We start from the raw sequence: 24,400 nt of genomic DNA on the forward strand, positions 1-24,400 counted from the left end.
TGTTCTATCTTTCTGTGTATATATCGTGCACTGCAAAATCACAATAGCGCATCAAGAGAAGACATTCAGAATTGAGACTAACTTCCCCCCAATATTCTTATACATTGTGATATGAATATGCTTCATATTAATAAGAAAATTAAATCTATGTTCACACTGATTTTTGTATTACCTTTTGATTATTATGCTGATTTTTACTGGGAAATCTTTATTTTGGCAAATTAGGATATTTAATAATCTCTAATCCACTTTATGTCCAATTATGTTGGAACAATAACTTGCCAGTACTTGTTAAAAAGATACTTGAATAAACTTCACACACTTAAATGGATATGGTATTTCGGCATAATATTCATATTGAATAAACATGTAAACAGGCTGTAAATAAAATACAACAAATTGTGAAATAAGTCATGCTTTCAAAACCATTTCTTTCTAAATCTTGACCAAACAAAATTAAATTGTTTATGTTACCTAGATTTAGCTCAAATAATTTTAAATATCATTTTTATTGATTTAAATGAAAAACATGTTTTTTCAACTCAGATTCTAACTATTTTTAAGTCAGGAACTGCTTAAGTAAATGAAAACAAGGAAAATGGATATTTCTACATCAGTATTGGTGTGTGTATATATGTTTACACATATTTATGTATACATACATATGTACGCATATAATAACACAGGAAAGGGGTAAAAGTATATTTATTAATGATGCATGTGCATTCCAAAATGCTTGATTGTTTTGTTTGCATGAATTTATGTTTCAAAATCTTTAAGGCTCTCAGTCAAGTGATTTTCTCCTCAAAGCTGTACTGTGCCAATAAATTAATAAAAATTTTAAATTTCTACTCCATAACACACACTTTCAAACAAAGCAACAAAGATATCCATAATATGGAGCAGGCATCCTTGGGAGGCTACAGAAACACAAAAACACAAAACTTATTCCTTGCTCTTGGGTTCTTAATCTACCTGGGAAAAACTGATGGGCATGTGGGAAGCAGTGAAAAATCAGCCAAGTGCAGTAATGGGTGTGGTTCCTAAATGCAGACCAACAGGTAAATTAAGGACAACACAGTTGGCTTCCTCTAAAGTTAAATTTATTCATTTTCAAGTCTTCTTGTCCTTTATTTTGAGATTATGTCCTTACGTTGGAATATGCATGTGTCTGTAGTATAAAATACCATTAGAAAGTAAATAATGGGAAGTGATGGAGCAGACTTTAAAATTTAAAACCTGGCAAGACTATGTTGGGTTATGAAGTTATTGTGGTATATTATGGGATCCAAGCCTCTGGGACCCACCTCTGGTGTAGGGAAGAAGATCATTTGCAGTCTTACTTCTATCCTTCAGTAGCTGTGGAAATCACAGCAAGTGAATTTGGAAGCACAGTTATATATTTTTTTTCTCTAGAAGAAAGTTTATATGAAGTCAGAACACGAGTTATTTTCAGGAAAGGCAAGTAGTTTGCTCAAAGTAACGATGAATAAATCATGTATGGAATTTTGTTTATTCTGATGCACTGCATTAAATTACTTGGAATACATACATATATTTCCTGAGCCGTTAGCTGGATGTTTTGGGTAAAGATCAAGGGTTTTATTTTATTTACTCTATTTTTTTCTCATTTGTTTTCAGCCTCCCTAAGATTCCTAACCTGGAGAAGCGTTCTCTTCTGTACACAGTATTGGGTTAGTGTGTTCATCACATATTGTGTGACAGATAGGAGACAACTGATGAAATCATAAACAGTCTTGAGTGTAGGAGAAAAGTGACTGCTGAGGAGTGAATGAGGTTCTCTGTCTTGAGTCACCGAGTCCCCTGTTCTCATCCTACAGTGTCCGAAGGTCTTGTGTTAGAACAGTAGTGGTTCATTCAAATACCAGGGGATTTTCTGAAATTAAACATCACATGAACTTTCACTGAATTTTCTCATCTGAAACATAGGTATAATACTGCCTAATTGCCAGGGTACTCGTGAGGATTAAATGGGACTTTGTATAAGAAGTTCCAAATGCCGTGCCAGGCACATACTAGACACTCTATATGGCAGCGACTCCTATTTCAATTTATCCTCAAGTGTGTGGGAAGTCAAAAAAGTCCAAAGCGGTCCGTGAGACAGTGGAAGGCTCTCACGATATTTCAAGGGCTTACGCTGAAGTTCTGCGTCTGCGACAACAAAGTTCCTAGACGGCGACGTGGGGAGGTCCTCCCGCAGCCCGCGGTCCCGGCTGCGCCCGAGCGCGCGCCCACGTGCCCCCGCCCGCGCACCCCCCGACGCCACCCTGAGAGCCGGGCCTCGGCTCGGGGCGAGCGGGCTGCCGGGCGGGGTGGCCCTCAGCTGGCGCGGCGACCTGGCCGCGCACAGTGCGCGGAGCCCTTCAGGGACATGCGCGTGCCCAGGCGCAGGCGCGTGCCCAGGGTCCCGGGCGGGGCCGGGCAGGCGGGAGCGAGACCCGCCCAGACGGCTCCGCGGGCTGCAGGGGCAATTTTTTCTTTTCATTCATTTCATTTTCCTGAGTCCCTGGAGGTCCCATTTCTGCGTACTCAAATCTGTGAGCAAAATGCTTCTTTCTCTGTTTTTCAATTTCCAGATAATGTGACCATAAAATAAAGCCCTGTAACTCAACTGATGAAATGCCAGTAACCTCTGCCGAAACAAAACTATCTGAAGCCAAAGGGTGATTCAATATTGCTTTTCCTAGGACTGACTTAGAGATTTTTATTCACACATTCCAGTTGAGATTGAATTTCACTTCCTTAGGGGTTTTCTGGTAAGACAATGTGGGATGAAGCCTTCAACTAGACACAGGGAGCTGCTAGTGACACTTGCAGTTGTAAAGAAAAATTTTACTTCATTATTTCCTGGTAAACATTCCAGAGATGGTCGCAGGTATAAATTATCTTTAGCAGTTTTTATCTCCACAAATACATGTGATGTTACTGTACCCACTGCTTTAGGTGATAGTGATATATATAGTATTCATGGTAGTTGGTAGTTGCACTTAACACATTGCTACAGAGAACTATCCTTTGCCCAGGGAAGCTCCATTTTGGGGATTAAAAGGTCTGGGGTCAGGGAACGGATGTGGCTCAAGCAGTTGAGCACCCCCCTCCCACATGGGAGGTCCTAGGTTTAGTTTCCAGTGCCTCCTATAGATGAGCAAGACAGCAAGCTGATGCAACAGGCTGGCGTGTCAAGCTGACGCAATGAGATGACACACCGAGGAGACACGATGAGAGACGCAACAAGCAGGGGATGGATGTGGCCCAAGTTACTGGGTGCCTACCTCCCACATGGGAGGTCCTGGATTTGGTTCCCAATGTCTCCTAGAACAAGCAGACACAGAGAGGACACAATGAACAGATACAGAGAGTAGACAGCAAGGTTGGGGAAGGGGAAGTAAATAAATAAACTTTTTTTAGAAGAAGTACATTAGATAAATGCTGACTGAACTGAATGGAAATGATTTCCTCAATATTTTAAACCCAACCACGGGTAAACATTTTCTATGAATTTAATGGCCAGCCAGAAGCGAAGATTTTCTAGCATAAATCAGTTTCACAAGATAACCTCAGGTCATCTCTAAAATGCCTTCTCTATTATTTTGAGAAGTTATACAAGTATTGTTCTTTCAAAAGTTATCATTTACTAATACATACTGAACTCTTTATGGGCAAAATGATTCAATATATAGGACTTCAAAAAAATCTGGGGGTGCAGATGAAATATGACTGTCAGTTATGACTGGTAAATGGGTAATGAATACATAGGAGTTTACCATTCTATTTTATATGCTTTTGTTTATGTATGAAATTATCCATAATAAAAAGCTTCAAAATTAAAGTAATACAGAAAACTATGTTTTTACTTAGTTTTTTTAATTAGAAAAGTGGTAGATTTACAGAAAAATCATGTAAAAAATAACAGCATTCACATTTCCACCCTCTACCTCCATTAATACCTTGCATTAGTGTGGTACATTTGCTATAATGGTCATTTTTATATTTGTACTATTAACTGCAATCCATCATTTACAATAGGGTGTACTGTGTTCTGCAGTCCTATGTTTTAGCTTTTAATTTTTATTCTAGTAACTTTATTAAACAACCTAAAATTTCCCCTTTTAACCACATTCACATATATTATTTGGTGTTGTTAGTTATATTCTCAATGTTGTGTACCGTCACCACCATCCATTTTCAAAACTTTACAACCAACTCAAATAGAAATTCTATACAAAATAAGCATAATTTCCCATTCCCTACTCCCAACCCAGCCTCTGGTAACTTAAATTCTAGATTCTATGAGTTTGCTTATTCTAATTATTTTGTATCATTTCAGTCGCACAATATTTGTCCCTTTGTGTCTGGATTATCTCACTCAGCATAATGTCCTCAAGGTTCATCCATGTTGTTGCATGCATCAGGATTTCATTACTTTTTTATGCTGAATAATATTCCATCGAAAATATATACCACATTTTATTTATCAGTTGATGGACCCCTGGAATGCTCCTATCATTTGGCTATTGTGAATAATGCCACTATGAATCAGTGTGCAAATATGTGATCAAGTCCCTGCATTCAATACTTTTGGGTGTATTCCAAGTAGAGGGATTGCTGGGGCAAATAGGACTTCTATACTTAGCTTTCTGAGTAATTGCCAAACTATCTTCAATAGTAGCTGTACCATTTTACATTCCCACTTGTGATGAATGAGTGTTCCTAATCTCTGCATCCTCTCCAGCCCTTGTAATTCCTTTTTTTTTTTTTAAAGTAGCCATTCTAGTGGGTGCTTTTAATTGGCACAGTCAATCTTTTTGTGTGCTTTTTAGCCATTTGTATATCCTCTTTGGAGAAATGTCTATTCAAGTCTTTTGCCCATTTTTCATTTGGTTTGTTTTTTTATTGCTGTGTTGTAGAATTTTTTTATATATTCTGGAAATTAAACTCTTATCAGATATGAGGTTTCCAAGTATTTTCTCTCATCAAGTAGGTTGTCTTTTCATTTTCATAGCAAATTTCTTTGATGAAAAAAAGCTTTTAATTTTGATGAGGTCCCATTTATTTTTTCTTTTGTTGCTTGTGCTTTGGGTATAAAGTCTAAGAAACCATCATGTAGCACAAGATCCTGAAGATTCTTCCTGACATTTTCTTCTTGGAGTCCTGGTTCTTATACTTAGGTCATTGATCCATTTTGAGTTAATTTTTTCATATGGTACGAGATAAGGGTCTGCCTTCATTCTTTTGCATATGGATATTCAGTTCTCCCACCACCATTTGTTGAAGAGACTAGTATTTCCCAATTGAGTGGATGGGTGCCTTGTGAAAAATCAATTGGCCAAAGTGAGAGTCTATTTCTGAACTGAAGAGTATTTTTTGCTCCTTACTCTAAATGGTAAAAAATCGGTCACCATGTTTGGGGACAAGTTTTTTCTCTAAATAAATATTAAAGAGATTCCTCAGCACTTCCTCTATTTCTTCCTCATTTAGAGTCTTAAACTCTACCAGATCTGTATTTTCCTTGTAATTGAATCTTCTTTTGGTGAGGGTGAAACCCACTAAACAGTGGACACCTTCTGGTGTCTGCAAGGAACAAAAGGACTTGCTTGTAAACACAGATGCTGGCGATGTCTGAAGGAAGATATTCTCAGACTCAAAATCTTCAATGGTTCGAGGCTTAAGAGTAAAGGAGTAGATTTTTCGGTACTTATCTTTCTCCAGGAGATCAGAATTAAGGAAGTCCTGGTTTGGAATGTACTGCTCTCTTCTAATTTGATCCAGGTACCAGAATTCCCCCTCTTGCGTCAAGCGGAAGATGCAAGGCACCTGGGGTTGATCTTTCTCAGAAATAAGCTCCAGCGGCTGCCATATCTGGTAGGATCGTCCAAACCCTGCATCCACGATGTATTTTCTGCCACCTGTGGTCACCTGCAGCAGGAGGTGAATCATCCTGTTGCTGTATTGACTGGTTACAGTGTTGTAAACGTAACCTCCCAAAATTGTGGTCTCAAAACCCATTGTGGTCAGAGCCCAGTACAGAAGATGATTGACCTGAAGACACCACCCTCCTCGCTTCTTCCTCACAACTTGGTCATAAATGGCCTCTAAGCCCAACTCCATTGCTTCCCCACAATGGATGTTGAGGTTCTCGAAGGGAACGGCTCGGAGCTGGCACTGGAGGATGTCACTTAGCGTTTCCAAATCCAATTTCTTTCTAGAGCTTTTATAACCAATTCTTTCAAAATACGCTTCAATATCCATGATCTCCTAAAGCAAAACAGAACAAAAGAAAATTGTATTCCTTTTGCATTTGGATTTTCTTAAGTAGGTTAATTGTAGCTACAATGTATTTTGAATATTTCAATGTAAACAATGAATATAATTACCTGTAGTAATAATTATTTTGTTTAGTGCTTTCTTTGAATGAACTGTTTTTATTTGCATTAAGTTCACTTAATCAGCTCAGTAACCCTTTAGGAAAGTATTATCATTTCTTCCATCTTTTAATCATCAGAAAATCAAATGACAGAACAATTGAAAAGCCAAATGATCAACAGTTTATATGTGGCTTTCCTATTACGAATAAAGGGAGATTCCAACTGGTATCAAATAAAATAGGTTTTTAAACTAGTTCTTGATATAAAGAGAAGAACTATTCACAGTAGAGTTCAAGGCATTGAAAACAAGAAGAGATAAGTCTTGGTGGACCATAAATTGTGAAGAATCATGAAAAATCATAAAACAGAAGTGAATGGACTTCAGAGCAGAGGGGCACTGCAACTGATTAAGATGGCAGCATGAGACCGTCCAGGGTTCTGTTCCCCGGTCAAATCTTTGAACAACAAGCAACACCTGTCAGGGCCAGATCCTTCAAAGCTCTAGAAACAGTTAAAGGGTTGCAGACATTGGGAAGAGTGAAATAAAGAAACAACAAATTTACAAAAACTGTAGGAAAAGGGTGTGGTGGGAAAACCTTTGTCACATTTTTTTTCCAATCGAGTAATTGTTTTTTTTTTCAGATTTATTTTTATTTCATTTATTTCTCTCCCCTCCCCCCCTTGTCTGCTCTCTGTGTCCATTTCCTGTGTGTTCGTCTGTGTCCACCTGTATTCTTGTCATGCAGCACCAGGAATGTGTGTCTTTTTTTGTTGCATCATCTTGCTGCATCAGCTCTCTGTGTGTGTGGCACCACTCCTAGGCAGGCTGTGCTTTTTTCACATGAGGCAGCTCTTCTTGATGGGCACACTCCTCGCACGTGGGGCTCCCCTACATGGGGGACACCCCTGTGTGGCAGGGCACTCCTTGCGCGCATCAGCACTGAGCATGGGCCAGCTCACCACATGGGTCAGGAGGCCCTGGGTTTGAACCCTGGACCCCCCATATGGTAGACGGATGCTCTATCAGTTGAGTCACATCTACGTCCCTCAAGTAATTGTCTTTTATTTAGGAAAAAAAAAAAAGGCATCTTATGGATGGTCAGTGCTTTGTCTGTCAACTGTTGCTGACAAACCACTCCAAACCTTAGTGACTTAAAGCATCTCTTTTTTGCTCACTATCCTCCAATCTGTTCTGGGCTTGGCTGAGCTCTTTTGCTAGTCCTGCTGGTGTCACTCATGAAGTCAACAGGTTGACAAAGACCCTGGGGCAGCCGGGCTTGTCTATCTCTGCAAGTGCTCTTCAGGGTTGCTTCTCCAAGCGGTCTTCTCCAGCAGGGTAGTGGAACCTCTTACATGACAGCTCAGAGTTCAAAAGCAGAAGAGCACAAAAGCAGAAGAGGCCAGGCCTTCTTACGATGTAGGCCCAAACGGTCACATCCCTTTAACTGCACTCTACTGATGAGAGCAAGTCACAGGCTGAAGGCCATGCCGCAGGGCCACGAGTATCAAGGCGTAGTTCATTGGAGGCCACAACCAGTGCCTAGACAAAACAACTATCCTTAGCAAAAGGAGAAGCTGCTAGTGATGTTGGGAAGCTCAAGCTGCTTAAGCTGGTTTAAGCCAGAAGTCAAACTGAGAAATAGAGGGCCCTTAAGAAGCTGCCGGAGCCAATTTTGCCAGCTCGGACTGTATTTTCTGAACCTTCACTTGGGACAACCAGTCTCATGAGGATGGATGTGTTAGGGGTGAAAGATGACTTGCAAGTAGAACTACCCCACTGCCAGGCATCTGTAGCGTGAGGTGAATTGAAGGCTTCTTAACGCTACTGAGTTGCAGGAGGCTGGAGTGAAAATGGGCCATGCTAAGAAGTCCTCTAACCTTTAACCAGCAGCAGCTCAGTTTTGTTTTAACCAAACGGTAATATCTGCTAATGTTCTACCTTTCCCAAAGATATTTCTCTTTGCCCTGTATGCTGAATCACCACCGAGTGAGTGTATTTCAATCAAAGCATTAGTGGTTGTCTCTGTAAAGATAATAAAATGCTATGGCAACTCTGCCCTTAAAAAAAAAATAGGAGAACCTCGTGGTGCCCTTGCTGCCCCTCCCTTGACCCTCGTCCAGTGTGGCGAGAGGCTGGCCTATGCTCCTACTGTGGATCCCGGGCTCTGTTCCAGGGGGAGCTGAGGAACCCCAATATGCACAGTAGGGTGCCTAGAAGTTGGTGCCCCGAAAGGCTGAAAATAGGACACCTGTTTCTGGCTTTCCACCCAGAACTTGCCCTGAGAGCAGAAGCAGTTTATGGGACAGTTACAGCAGTATAAACAATTAAATCCAAGGGGCCCCAAGCAGAGAATTACCAGCTTTAAGATACACAGTAGAGCACACAGGAGGGGAACGTCTACTACAAAGTTAGTAGGTGGGTCACTGGGGTTCCTGTAAATGCAGGAAATCCTAAGGCCATGCACAAGGCAAGCACAAGCTCAGGAAAAGACAGGCTCAGAAAATACAGAGCCTGTATATAATTACCTGTAGTAATAATTACTTTGTTTAGTGCTTTCTTTGAGTGGATTGTTCTTATTTGCATATGTTCACTTAATCATCTCAGCAAACCCTGTAGGAAAATCTTATCATTTCTTAAGGTGTTTTTACACATTGGTTGGTTTGTTTTTGTTAGTTCCTGGCACTGGGGAAAATCCCGTCACATCACTACCTGAACTAAACTTAAAGAACAGAGAGTTCAGGGTTAACATTTTAAAATATCACAAGGTACTCTGATATTCTAAGATGTACAAAGAAACAGGAAATGACTTCCCATCCAAGAGAACAAGATAAAAATCCAGCCCACCAATGATGAAACCTGGACTTTGGACAATTCAAGAAGAAAAATAATCTGAACAATAGAAAGAGATTCTTTACAAGTACTTGGAGGTACATAATATTGAAAATGGACTCATTAACAAAAGAGGTACAATAACAAGAAGGTCAAATAATACAAGCTATGGAAAGAAAGATTTCAGACCCAAGGAATAAACAGAGCAAATAAATAATTATATATAGCAAGGAAGAAAGTATATACAGTATAATATTAAATTACTGTAAATATTATATATAATATTTATTATATATAACGTATATAATAATATACAGTAAATATTAATAGTTTGACACTCATATCAAACACTCATGGAAAACTGAAAGCCATTAAAATAGAGAGAAGCCAATAGATATAGAAAACAGTCAAAGACAATCCAACATCAAGACAGTTGGTGCTTCTGAAGAAGAGAACTTAACAAGCACAAAAGAAAATGTACACAAAGAAATGACAAGGAAATTTTCCTGAAATGAAGCAAAAGTTGAATCTGAAATTGAGATCAAGTCTAAGGAAATTTGATTGAACATGTTTGACAAAAGATTCTGGTAAACTCAGGCATCTAGGAAGAAAAAACAAATACTGTGTAAGGGAGAAAGTATCAGGTTGGCAACTGAATGCCCCACAGAAATATCCAAAGCCAAAAGTCAATATAACCAGGTCTACAAAGTTTTGAAGGAAAGTGTGATTTCCAAATAATATTCTCGATGGTAGTTTTTATTATATGATGTCACTTAAACATAAGGATAATATGTATATAAAGAAAATCTCAAACCTGAGAAAACTTTATGGATACAACTATAAGCTATCAGGAATCATTATCTCTTCATTGGCCAAAGAAAAGGCAATCAAATTGAAACACTAAGGAAAAAAAGGGACCATGGCAAAGGTCTGCTTGTGAGCATTGATCCATTTAATACATTACAAGCTTAGAAAAATTATGAGAATTACAGGTAGCAAAGTAATCATTTGCCTTCATCTGTAAAGAGAAATATGAAGTTAAATGGAAACAGTTAAGCAAAAATATGTCACTGGAAGTTGACTCTGTCTTAATATTTATTCATAATCTTTTTTCTGATTGGAGAATTTTTTTTAGATAATATGTCTTTGCTACAGAAACATTTACCTGAAGCTCTTTATGATACATTGGGAAAACTCAGAACTATATAAAGAGAAAAAAATTTCCTTAATCTCATTACTCTGGAATAACAATCATCAATATTTTCATGTATTTATGTCATCTTTTTTTGCATTTTAATAGAGCTAACATTCTTTTTGCTTGTGTTTTTTCCTTCATGTTCCCCTCACTGCTAAAAACAGTTATTTTTATTGCATTAATTTTTTTTCTATATTTATTAGTTTTCCCCCAAAGATGTGACAATTTACTTGGGAATAGGATTCAAGTGTAAACAAAAGACTGGATATAATAAAAAGTACCAATTATTGAATACTTATTTGCCACCTGCAATGTAAAGAATTTTATACCTATCATTTTTAACCTCTAATGTAAGTAAGAGTAACTGATATTAAGATGAGGAAACAGGAACTTCTAAGAGTTAAATCCTTTCCAAGATTACCAATTTATTTAGTATTTAAAGTCAGATATTCCTGACTTCAAAGGCACCAGGCCATATCTTTCATTATGCACTAAAACTAGGTCAAGATTATGATTATGTAAATCATAATGTGGTTGTGTATGTGATATAATCAAACGAAAAAGGCGCTGAAGGGATCAGTGATGCCTGGCATGAAGATGACATAGCTAGCCAGTATTTGAACTCAATGCTAAATGTATCTCAAGAAAGGATAAGATAACCAAATGCACTCCTAGGCTGGAAGCAGAAATTAAATCTGAAGATGGGGAGACACCAGATTCCCGGAAAATTGGATCCAACCTGTTCAATATTGGAACATATACTAGTTAAGCTACTGGAATGTAAACACAGGAATCATCCAGGCCTAATGAAATAGGTAGGCCTGAAAAGCCTGCAAAGATCTGGAGAGTGAACTCCCTGGTGACCTGAAGTCAACCCACTGGACCTAGGGCCTTCAGTAGAAGTACAAGAGGACACCTCGTATTCAGGGCAACTAGGAGGGCACACGGGGTCGGGAGGGATTTGAGAATGTGGCTGGCAGGGGAGATAGCGCTATGTGCCACCCAGACCCTTTCAGGTCACTTTTATCAATTCTCTGGGCCCCTGGCCTGGATTCTGATGTGAGTCTGGGCAAACTCTGAGCTGTAATTCATAGCCAGGCTGTAGCTGAAGCTGGGGGATCTGCCTGAATCTCCTACTGGCTTGGCTTCTTCCCCTTTCCCGTCCCCCTTCCCCTAGTCTCCTATAGGTATCTCTAGGAGCACTTCTCTAAGAAATAACTTGCACATCAATGCTGGTGGCAGGGTCTGTTTTTGGGGCAACTCACTAAGACAGTGGGTGGTTGATCTGTAAGAGTGGCGTGATGGTGAATTTTATGTGTCACCTAAGTTCTGCTATGGTGCTCAGGTGTTTGGCAAAAATGAGTCATGATGTTACTGTGGAGGTACTTTATAGATGTGATGAGCATCTACAGTCAGCAGACTTTAAGTAAAGATGTGGGTGGGCCTCAGACAATCAGCTGAAGACTTTAAGAGAAAAATACTAAGGTTTCTTGGAGAAGAAAAAATCACCTCTTGTCTGAGTTTTCAGTCTGCTCACCTATGGATTTTGGAATAATAAGCCCCCACCATCACGTGAGGCAATTCCTTAAAAATCTATCTACGCACACACACACATATCCTGTTCATTCTGTTTTTCTAGAGAACAATGACCAATATAAATGGTGTGAAAGAAAGGGAGGATACATAGAATTTGGCAGAATCCAGAGAGCTTTGACTGTTAGGCAAGACTTGCCACTTTCTGTAGATAAAAGAGTATACCTGTCCTTTGGTTTATCGACTGAAAAATAACAAACAGAGCTGCAAAGGAACATGAGCATTTATCTGGAGTCTTATAATTGCAATTCGGGGGCACACATTCAGATAGCAGCCCATACTGTGTCCCGTCTTGGGGCTTTCAAGCCAGGATTTTTAAAGAAGACTACAAAAATTGTTTATAAATAATTATGATTGGTGGATGTGTGGGAATTTCCAAGTGTCCTTCAAGTCAGACAGTTTACTGATCGTTATCTTTTTGCTGCTTCATGGAGTCCAGATGTACTTAGAAAAATGTTTGCTTTGGGTTTGGCATACCTTGGCAGTTTGTGACTCATGGCTGAGACCAACATAAAAGGAAGTTCCTGAATGGCCTCCCGACTCCACATTTTAAATCTCTTAGCTGTAGTAACTCCATTGGGTTATTTCTTCTCTTAGACTGAATGGTCAACATTTAACCGTTGGACTGAATCTTGTGATTTATTGCTAAGTGCCATGCTAATTCAATTACAAACCACCTTCTTGGATGTGCCCCTGGAGAGCAGGTTGACATGTGGAACTCCTTGTCCAGTTCTCAGTCTCTAGGTCTTTGTCATCTACAGTACTGGCTTTCAACTATTTTTTTGGCTAAAGAAAGTCTTTTTTTCCCCTCCTGAAATCCTAAGCAAGAGCCCAAGACAGAAGAGTTAAAAGCAGGTTCACACAGAGGTAGCCCACCTGTGAGAATGCTGAGGCGCTGCTCTCACATGTTAGTCTACAAGCAGCACAAGAACAGTTTTGGACTAAGATAGTCTTCTGCCCCCACTGCCTGGATTTCTGGAATTACTGAATTGAAGAATTTTAAGTGACAATAAAGGAGATCCAAGATGGCGGAGGGAGAGTGGCAGGCTGCACTCCTCCTCCAGAAATGGGGGGAAGGTAGGCAGGTTTACCTGGTAGAAGGGAAGCTGCAGGGCCGCAGGGGCAATGGAGAGGGCAGCTAGAGAGGGGGGACCCAGTTGTTCAGGGGTGAGGGAAGCCGGGGGAGAGCGGGCAGGCAAGCCAGGGCACAGCCCGCTGAGAGGGAGCAGGAAGTCGGGGGAGTGATTTGGCTGGAACACCAGCGCCCAGCCGGCTCCGGAGCGAGGAAAGCCACCGGGCGACCAGGGGTGCGTCCCGGTGCCCAGGAGGCGCTCGAGGTCGGGGCCTGTGGAGAAAACAGGGGTGGGGGAACGGCACCCAGCTGGTCAGGGGGAGAGAGGGGTAGTGGGGAGGGGAGAGAGGGCGACGGGACAGGATTTCCGCCAGATCCCAGGAGAAGGAGACACGAGCCTGCGCGCTGGGGCTCCGGGGATCAGGTGAGCTGCCACGACCACCCGCCCTGGGAGAGAGGATCCGCCTCGGTCAGGGGGTGGGCGGACAGGCACCCCGCAGCTCGGGTGAGAGGGGGGCAGGGAGAGGCAGCCGGCAAGCGGTCAGACGCCCGAACGACCGGAGAGAAAGGGGCGACGTGAGGGGCAGCGTGCGAGCCCTCGGGTGCCCGGGCCGGAAGAGGAGGAGCCAGAGAGGGACCCAGCCGGCTGTCGGGGCCGCGCGGGCTCCCCGGGGAGGGGGGCGGGCCGAGCAGCCTCGCCAAGGAAGCTTAGACCGAGGTGTTTCATTTATTTCCTTTAATTTTTGACAGTCTTTTTTAAAAAGTTATTTAATTTTTTCTCTACATCCGGTACCTCACCTGTGGAGGCGAGGCCGCAGGGCGAGTGACTGGTGAGCACTGGCAGCCTGGGAGGGCTGCTGGTGACCTGAGAGGAAGGCCTTTTTTTTCTATTAGTTAAAAAAAAAAAATTTTTTTTTCTCCTTATTTTCTTTCTTTCTTTCATTTTTCCGTCTTCTCTTTCTTTTCTTTGGTTCCGCCTTCTCTTGTTTGGTCTTCATTTTCTTTACTCTTGTCACATTTTTCTAGTTTTTTATTTTGTTTCACTTTTTCCTGTTTCTTTTTTTTTTTTCCTCACCGTTTTATACTTACTTCTTTTTATTTAGTATGATTTTTCACTCTTAAAAAATTGCCAGCCAACAATTCTGTATTCATTAAAGCTGGCAATCAATAATGAGGGAGAGTTCAAAATATTCACAGATAAACAGATACTGAGAGAATTTGTCAACAAGAGACCTATCCATCAAGAAATAGTAAAGGGGGAAGCGGATGGGGCTCAAGTGATAAGGCCTATGCCTGCCATATGGGAGGACCCGGGTTTGATCCCTGGGGCCTCCTGGTGAAAAAGAAGAAGACAAAGAGTGCCTGTGCAGCCAGCCAGTGCCTGCATGGTGAGCTGAGGGCCCACATGGCAAGCCAAGTGCCCAAGCAGCAAACTGAGTGCCTGCATGGAGAGCCAGTGCCCATGCAAGTGAGTCATACAGCAAGATGATGATGCAACAAAGGAGAGGCGAAGGGGAGAGTCAAGGTGAAGCACAGCAGAGACCAGGAACTGAGGCGGTGCAAGTGACAGGGAACCTCTCTCCACATCAGAGGTGCCCAGAATTGAATCCTGGTGAATCCTAGAGGAGAAAGACAAGAAGAGAAGACAAAAAGAGAAATAGTTATAGAAGGTCACACAGTGAATGGACACAGCAGAAACAGCAGGGGGGAAGGGGGAGGTGGGAGACTAAAAAAGAAAAAGTAAAGGGAGTTCTGCAGGTTGAAAGGGAAAAAACAGGAGACAGAGGGTTGGAGGAGAGTGTAGAAAAGATCATTAATAAGAGTACCTAAGAGGATAAAAAGAAATAAAAACAAAATATGACAAATATAATAAATCTAAAGAAAAAATGGTTAATGCAAGTACTGCCTTGACAGTAATAACACTGAATGTTAATGGATTAAACTCTCCAATCAATAAAACACAGATTGGCAGAATGGATAAGGAAATATGACCCATCTATATGCTGTCTACAAGAAACTCACCTTAGACCCAGAGACACAAGGAAGTTGCAGGTAAAAGGTTGGGAAAATGATTTTATATGCTAACAATAACCAAAAAAGGGCAGGAGTAGCTACATTAGTATCTAACAAATAGACTTTAAATGCAAAACTACTGTAAGAGACAAAGAAGGACACTGTATATTAATAAAAGGGGTAATCCATCAAGAAAAAAAGAACAATCATGAATATTTATGCACCTAATAAGGGTGCCTGAAAATACATGAGACAATGGCAAAACTAAGAGGAAAAACAGATGCCTCTACAATCATAGTAGGGGCACTATAATACACTATTATCACCATTAGACAGAAGGTTAATAAAGAGACCTTGAATAATATGTTAGAGGAACTAGACCTAATAGACACAGACAGAACATTACACCCACATACAGCAGGATATACTTCTTCTTCAATAAGTCTCAATGAATTTAGAAAGACTGAAATTATATGAAGTAATTGCTCTGACAGCAAGAGAAGGGGGCAGAGGGAAGCCGACTTGGCTCAATGGATACAGTGTCTGCCTACCACATGGAAGGTCCTGGGTTCAAACCCAGGGCCTCCTTGACCTGTGTGGAGCGGGCCTACATGCAGTGCTGATGTGTGCAAGGAGTGCCCTGTCACACAACGGTGTCCCCCGTGTAGGGGAGCCCCATGTGCAAGGAGTGTACCCCATGGAGAGAGCTGCCCACTGAGAAAGAAAGTCCAGCCTGCCCAGCAGTGGCGCCGTACACATGGAGAGCTGATACAGCAAGATGAAGCAACAAAAAGAGAAACAGGTTCCCGGTGCTGCTGACAAGAATAGAAGCGGACACAGAAGAATACACAGTGAATGAACACAGAGAAATGACAACTGGGGTGGGAGGGTGGGAGGGGAGAGAAATTTAAAAAGGGGGGGGCGGGGCAGAGACCCAGAATGGGCACAAATACATGGAAGTTAAACAACACATTCTTTAAAAATTGGTGGGTCAAAGAGGAAATTGCAAAATAAATCAGTAACTACCTTAAAACAAATGAAAATGATAACACAACCTGTCAAAACTTATTGGATGCAGCAAAAGCAGTGCTGAGGGAAATTTATAGCCATAAATATATTTAAAAAGAAAGAACTAAAATCAAAGACCTAACTGTACATCTGGAGGAACTAGAAACAATCAAGTAATACTAAAGCAAGCAGAAAGAAGGAAATAACAAAGATTATAGCAGAACTAAATAAAATTGAGAATAAAAAATCACTTGAAAGAATTAACACAACCCAAAGTTGTTTCTTGAGATGATTAATAAAATGCCAAGCCTTTAGCTAGACTGACAGAAAAAGAAAAGAAAGAAGACACAAATAAATAAAAGAAAAATGAGACAGGGATATCACCACCGATCCCACAGAAATAAAGAGTATCATAAGAGGATAGCTTAGATAAAATGGATAAATTTCTAGACACACACAAGCAATCTACAGACAGAAAAAGAAATAGAAGAACTCAACAGACCAATCACAAGTAGTGAGATTGAATTAGTAAACAAAAACCATCTAACCAAGAAAAGCCCAGGACCAGATGGCTTTATGGGTAAATTCTCCCAATCATTCCAGAAAGAACTAATACCAATCCTGCTTAAAATCTTCCAAAAATAGAAGTAGAGGGAACATTACCTAACCCACTCTATAATGCCAACATCACCCTAATACCAAAGCCACATAAAAACACCACAAGAAAAAGAAATAAAATGAATCCAAATTGGAAAGGAAGAAATAAAACTTTCACTATTTGCAGATGGCATGATCCTATATGTAGAAAGCCCTGAAAAAATCTACAACAAACCTTCTAGAGCTGATATACTACTTCAGTAACGTGGCAGGATATAAGATCAACATGCAAAAATCAATAGACACTTTTCCAAAGAGGAAATACAAATGGCTAAAAAGTGCACGCAAAAATGCTCAATTTCACTAGTTTTTAGGCAAATGCAAAAAGTACAATGAGATATTATCTTACACCTACTAGACTAGCTGCTATTAAAAAAACAGAAAACTGTAAGTGTTGGAGAGGCTGTGGAGGATTGGGAACCCTCATTCACTGCTGGTGGGAATGTAAAATGTTGCAGTTACTGTGAAAGATGGTTTGGCAATTACTCAGGAGGCTAACTACAGATTTGTCATATGATACAGCAATCCCATTACTATGTATATACCCAGACGAGTTGAAAACAGGGACACAAACAGATATACACACCAATGTTCACAGTGGCATTATTCACAATTGCCAAAAGCTGGAAGCAACTCCAGTGTCCACCAACAGATGAATGGATAAACAAATGGGTATATACATACAATAGACTATTACTCAGATGTAAGAAGGAATTAAGTAACGACACACACAACAACAAGGATGAATCTCAAAGACCTTACATTGAGTAAAGTTAGTCAGTTAGTAAAGGACTTTCTTGAGCTAACTGGTAAGACCTAAGCATATTGGGCAGATTCACAGAGATAGTCTGAAAGTTAGGCTGCCAGGAGACAGAAAGGGAGTAGAGAGTGGTGAGCAGCTGCTCAATCTGGACAGAACCAACGATAAGGTGGAAGGGGTGGTTTTGCATGGGATGGGAGTAATGATGGTGCAGGGATGTGAGTGGGGTTGACTGTGCTGGAGTGTGAGGGTGAGCACGGATGTCAAGGTGGGTTGGATTGTCCATGGAACTGGGGGAAGGACAGGTGAACTCGGAGGAAATGGAGGTCTGCGGTTGAAAATACAATTATGGGAAAGTTCTTGTGACTATGGCAGAAGATGAGCACTGGCGTATGGTGGTGTTGATAGGGGGATATGTGGGAAAGGGTGGCCTGGGGCATGCTTCTATGGAATATGAATGTGCTCATCTTATCACAGGGTGTTATGTCAGTGGGTAGAGACCTACACAATAAACAACAAAATATTAAACTCCAATCTCGGGGAATACTGCTACGTTCTCAAACCTCTCAAGCACACAGGCTGTGCCTAATAAAATAAAACAGACCAATATGCCAAGCCCTCAATATTAATGCATGTAACTATGTATGAACCTTATTCTTGTAAAACTGAAACTTAGCCTAATAATAACTATTGCTTAAGAGTTACTGCCTGAAAACCTATTTGCTACTCAAAGGTGGCCTCTCTCTAACTCAAACTCAGCAAATAAATGTACTTCCTCCAGCATGGAACAGGACTCCCCAAGGGATGAGTCTCCCTGGCATCCGGGGATTAATACCAAGCACCAGCCAGCAATGCATTTGGAAAAAGACCCTGACCGAAAGTGGGAAACATCAAATACAGAAGAGTTTTTATGGCTAAGAGATTTCAAAATGCCTCAGGAGGGCATTCCAGAGGTTACCCTTATGCACGTCTCAGGCAGATCTCACTAACTGCCACTGTGAACAACGCCTCAAATAGGGGTGCTCCTGGGGGCTCTAGAGCCATCTGGACGCTACTGCAAGGCACACAATCCCCTGAAATCAGCACCCTACCTTGGACTATATAACAACCTATTTCCCCAATTTAACAGAGTTAGACTCACTTATAATTTCCCTGCACGTGATGTGTGTCTCAGCGACTTAAATCTTTGGTCTCTTTATATGCGGGTTGAGCCCTGAATCTCAGTACAGTTCCAACAGCTGCTCTCCAGTTCATTGGACTCATCCAGGACAACTAAGAAAATGGTGATAATGGACAACTCCCATTCCAAAACACAGAATATCTACAACAGCAAGCAAAACAATCCCTTCCATCCGCCCTATAAGACTGAAGTCCCCTCTTAATGTGAGGCAGAGCAGGCATCACCATCCCAAGATCCTCAAAGTTGAGGAATGAACAAACATAAGGGACAAATGCAACCGTGGACAAAGTAAACTTACTAATATTGTAGTAAAGGAAGAACATGTAACATTGATATAAAGATAGTGGTTACCAGAGGTTCTGAGGGGAGAGGAGGGAAAACAGGTGGAACATAGGACATTTTTAAGGTACTGGAATTAAGTGTAATCCACAATGTAAACTATAGACCTTTGTTAGTCGCAATGCTTCAGTATTTATTCATCAGTCGTTAACAAATGTACCACACCATTCTAAGATGTTAAGAGAGGAAGATGTGGGAGTGGGAGGAGATGCAGTATATGGGAATCCCTTATACTTTTGATGTAACCTTTCTATAATCGAAAATCTCTTTTAAAATAACGTTAATTATATTTAAGAAAAATAAGTGATGATAAGTGGCTTTTCTTTCCCTATGAGTTTTTTTTCCTTCTTTTTCTGGCTCCTGGACCGGCTTCTTCCTCTAAACACATTAAGCCTGCTACCAAGGTGATAAAATTCACCCCAGGAATTCCCCGAGGCATTGCAGACAACACAGTTCTTACTTTGGACTTTCCTGAGCATTAGGAGTTTTCTGATCCACGAATAGAAGAAGTGCAAGAATTGTAATGAACTTGCTGCCTGGATGACTGACTAACTGGACCCTTGGGAGCACACCTGGTTGGGGACAGAGGAAGGTAGACATCATTGTTACAATAATCCAAGAAGGAATCCAGGACAGGAGGTTCCCTTAAAACCGCAGCTGCACTTGGTAATGCATTTGCATCCTCACAACAACTCTATGAAGTAGGCACTATTGTTAGCTCCATTTCACTGATGGAGAAACTGAGTCTCAGAGAAGCTAAGGAGTGGCCCACATTCTCACAGGTGACACTTGGATGCAAAGTGACTCCAACCCAGACACTTTGCATCCAAGGTCTGCTATCTTCAGCACCACTGTGTATGTAACTAATGTTACAGCATTAGGATTAAATATGCTTCAGCCGAACACTGAAACAACCTTGGACTTGAAAGGCAGGAGAGGCGGGGTATCACCGTAGGCTGAATAATGACCCTCAAAAAAATCCCTGTCCTAGTCCCTGGAAACTGTGAATGTCATTGTCCTGGTGAGAAAATTGTATAAAGCCAGCCATGGAGGCCCCTCAAAGTCAAAACAACAAACAAAAACATGCCCTCTTGAGTTTCACTCTTTCATCTTCTGAAATTTGAAATTCCCACCAAGGCAACTGACCCAGATGGCCCCTAGTTCATCCCCTTGGACAGAATACAAAATAAAAGCCCACCTGCCCTAAACCTGACCCTGTAAATAGGAAACGCTCATCCAATCAACAGGAGTCAAGCTAACTGCCTTTTCCTTTCTGTAAAAATCGAATGCCATCCCAAAACTCTGAAGCTTCTTCCATCCTGGCTTCAAAACTTTTGCAGCAAAACTTTGGTGTCCCAAATAAAGTGCTGGAGCCTGCAAACTCGACATGGGCAAACTGGATTTGGCAGCTCTGATCAAATTAAGGGTTTTGCCATAGCAGATTATTTTAGATGATCTGATTAGGCTCTAAAGGTAATTACAAGTGTCTTTAAGTGGGAGGCAAGGGAAATGTGCCTACAGGGGAAGGTAATGAGATCACTGAAGCCACAAGCTTCACGGCAGGCTTCAAAACTGGAGGAAGGGACCCCAGCAAAAGACCTAGGAGCTGGAAAAGGAAAGCATCCTTCCCTAAGGCCACGGCCCCGTCCAACCTTGACTGTAGCCCAAGAACCTTCTGGACTTTCTGAATCCAGAACAGAAAGAAGACTAACTCTTTTAAGACACAAGTTTGGGGTAATTGATTACAACAGACTAAAGAAACAACTAGAGATATCTAGAGTCTCCCTGGACACATGCTAGGGATAGGATGTGTCCCCAAATTCAAAGAGCAGTGCATTGCACTTACCAGCTCCACTGGGTCAGCAGCCAGCAACCAGGCAGAGCGCAATCTTCAGCCTCCAGGGTTCCGGGACCGGCCTGTATCGGTTTGCACAGCCTCCCGCCCCGGAACACGGTTTACTCTCCGCCCAGGGAACTCTGGGAAATGTAGTTCCAGAGCCTCAGGTATTCAAATTTATTCATTGAGAAAGTGTGGAGGGCCCATGGTCTCAGTGAGCAGCAGTCCACAGGCCGTGAGGGGAGTTAAAAACAACAACAAAAATGAATCAACGTAAATGAAATGAAAAAAAATTTTTTTTTTAGGTCAGTAAATCAATAAACCATTAGCTAGACTGGTTTTGGACTTCTGGACTCCAGAAACGTAAGAGAATAAATGTGTGATGTTTTAAACTACTGGATTTGTGGTAATTTGTTACTGCAATCATAGAAAAGTGAACCCCATGAAATTCAGTAACCCAAAACTACAAACAACTAAGTCAATCTGCTTAAGATACACTGGTTTATGTTGTATATCCTTATGCCACAAAATATATCTTACTTTTTACTCTGAAGCATCCAAGGTGTCCCAAAAGTCTCAAACCAGTTTTAAGCTTTATAACATCAGAAGTGTACAGAAGAATCATTCGAAGCTTTTATTATCCCGTTTACTTAACACTTATTTAATTTCATGAATTTTCAGGAATATGTTTTTCATTTCAATGTTTTGGTTGGTCAGTGTTTGCCATTTTCAATCAAAGGGACAAAAATTAATTTAAAAATTAATTCTTCAAAATTCAAAAAACTGCATAATTATAAAATAAAAAGGAATACAGGTGTACTGTGTTAATAATAGGGGGGTATGGAAAAAATATGGCTAATGTACACTACAGAAGATAGTGTTAATAGTCTGATGATATTATCTCATAATCTGGAAGAAATGACCCATAACGGTGTGGTGTGCATGATTGTTGTGTAAGTCACAACTTCTGTAATAAAAATATATTTTAAAAAAACCTTACTGCCTTTTGTTTGGATAACGTTGAATTTGAACTTCTCTTCCTTGCTGCAGTAATCCTTGAATAAAGCTCTTTTTACCTGTTAAATAAATAAGTGAACAAAGAAACAAACAGGAATAGTTGACCATTTGACTGAACTTTGCAAATTTGTAGCATTTATAGTTCTAAAATTATTAAATGTTAAAACTGCATTAAGACTTTTGGACACCCTGATACTTACATATATGGCAACATCAGGAGGGATTTTCTTATTCCATACTACTCTACACTATATTTATTCAGTCAGTCTTCCAATCAGCAATTTATGGGGCACATTATATGTATCAGGCACTGTGGAGTGTGGTGCTTGAGAAAGGAAATCACCTCAGACACTGTCTAACTCTAAATAGAGAGTCCTCTCCTTTGAAAGCTAGGCTGTTGGCTTTTCAGATTAGGCATGGTGACACTGAACATCTTAGCCTCATGGAGAAATTACTCATAAGGACTCCAAGACCAGACCTGACCACTGGGGTGGGACCTTGTATACCAGCTGGAGTGGACAGTAGAGGGTGGCATTCAAAGGTGGGTGACGGTGATAGGTGCTGTGTGGGCAATCCAGAAGGGTGTTACCAGGTGACTTTAGTAAGGGGTGAAGGGTAGATGTCATGTTCCTTAGGTAGAACTTGGTACTTGAAGTCCAGGGTCAACAAAGGGGGTGGTTCAGGCTGACTGGAAGCAGTAAGGAAATCTGGAACCTAGTATAATGATACCCCAACTATGAGATCAGTTTTTTTGGGTCTGATTCTAGAACTCTGGAACAGATTCTGCTGTTTGGGCCTAAATGTCAGTTGTTTATGGGAGTTGAAACCAAAGATTAGAATTACTATTTTTTTTAACAAATCAATTTTATTGATAAATGTTAATAAAGCATACAATTCATCCAAAGTACACAGTCAATGGTATTCAGTATAATCACATAGTTGTACATGCACTAAAGTGATGAATGAACTACTGTTTATTTTTATCTCATGCTTTTAAAATGTCTGTTTTTGTATTGTAATGTACAATTAATGAAATAACACAATCGAATAGAATATATAATTAAATCTAATTGAGGATGTTCTCAAAATTTTTTTTACTGATGAGATAAAATACAAAAAGTTTGGAGATCATATTACTAGAATAAAAATTTAAAAAAATACATATAATCAGGGTACAAGTTTTTATTTCTTTTTTACTGGTGGAGTAGGAATAAAGAAAGTTTGGGACTCATTGTCCTAGAGAACAGTTTGAGATGTGGGTATGGGATTGTCAAGATCAAGGAGATTCCCAGTTTCTGGGGGTAAAGGAAACCATTGCAGAGGGAGATGAGAGAGGGACAGGCCCTGAACTGTCAGGGACCTGTGGTACTAGTGGAGCCAGAAATCAAGCAGCGCCCAGGTGGGAGGTCAGGGCAGAGGGAGGGCTGACGTCCTCCAGGGCTTCCCAGGGGGAGGGGAGTCCTGGTCACTGTGGGCTGGCGCTGCCCTCAGGGTCCAGTGGCCTTGGCTGTGGGGGAGCAGGAGGCCAGGTGCAGCCTACCTTGGAATTAGTCCCATGCTCATGTTCTTAAAAGTAACTTCGTTTGTATCTCCTACATTTTCTACAGTGACTATGAACTTTTTTTCTAATGGCAAAACAGCAATAAGTGAAGGAAATGCCCGTCATTTCTCACCAGCCAGGAAGAACCAGAGTGAATATTTTGATGAATGTCCTTTCAGTTCTTCATCTCTATTAGGTTGAGTGTGTGTGCCCATTTAAAAAAAAAAATTATGTGAATTGTTTGATGATCTGATTTTCTCTTCATATAAGCCATGAAAATATCCTTAAATATTATTTATGATTGTATTAGTCCAGCAGTAATTCAGTCCATTTTAAGGTCTGAAGAAAAAGGATTTTGGGGATCCTTTCCACTTAACATTTTCTTCACTACTGACCATCAACACTCATGAAAATGTTTGTTCTTTACTTTTTGGTTATCTCAAATCAACTCACCAAGATAGCTGTCACTGCTCAGGCACCTCTCACCTACTCCCATTTAATCAACCTCTGTAAGTCAAGGAAGGTAGCCTTTCATTCTCCTCATAATATCTAGGAAAATGTTTTTCAAAGCATGTTTGGCGTCTCCTGGATCTGAATAACCTAGGGGGCTTTAGAAGTATTCAGATCCCATAGAAATACTCTAGGTCCACTGAATCAAAAGAAGTGCTGTTTAGGAATTTGTATTTAAAAAAGGGAAAAAAGACCAACTCTTCATGGGATGGTTGTGTGCCCAGAAATTCAAGACTCTCAAGTGAAGGGAGCACCTAAAATTGTTTTTCCTAAGCCCTGCTTCCATTCAACAAGGAAAGATGCTTCTAGTAACAGAGCCAGCCTCACTGTAGCCACAACTTGGGGTCCTCTTGAAGGCAGAAGGCATGTGCCTTGGTCCATTATAAATTCCTCTCATGAGCCTTTCTCCTTAAGAGAACACATTTTAGTTGGCTTAAGGCATTTTTACCTTCAAGTGTGCTAT

The 24,400-nt window shown here is 40.8% G+C and overlaps 1 protein-coding gene across 2 annotated transcripts in view; it reads right to left on the reverse strand.

The window, feature by feature from the left end:
• Positions 1-3,864: 3,864 nt before the first annotated feature.
• LOC101444633 (arylamine N-acetyltransferase 1-like) overlaps positions 3,865-24,400 on the reverse strand; it is a 40,759-nt gene continuing 20,223 nt past the window's right edge. Inside the window, exons 2-4 of one of the 2 annotated variants that reach the window (XM_071212694.1) lie at positions 20,880-21,946; positions 13,096-14,695; positions 3,865-6,276 (exon numbers count right to left, since the gene is read on the reverse strand). In XM_071212694.1, the coding sequence (XP_071068795.1) occupies positions 5,398-6,270 (873 nt within the window). In that variant the 5' untranslated portion in view covers positions 6,271-6,276; positions 13,096-14,695; positions 20,880-21,946 and the 3' untranslated portion in view covers positions 3,865-5,397. The remainder of the gene's footprint in view (positions 6,277-13,095; positions 14,696-20,879; positions 21,947-24,400) is intronic. The other variant, XM_012518539.4, reaches the window with a different exon arrangement.

This window comes from Dasypus novemcinctus, chromosome 29 (assembly GCF_030445035.2).
Source record: "Dasypus novemcinctus isolate mDasNov1 chromosome 29, mDasNov1.1.hap2, whole genome shotgun sequence".
In the NCBI taxonomy this organism is placed as follows: domain Eukaryota; kingdom Metazoa; phylum Chordata; class Mammalia; order Cingulata; family Dasypodidae; genus Dasypus; species Dasypus novemcinctus.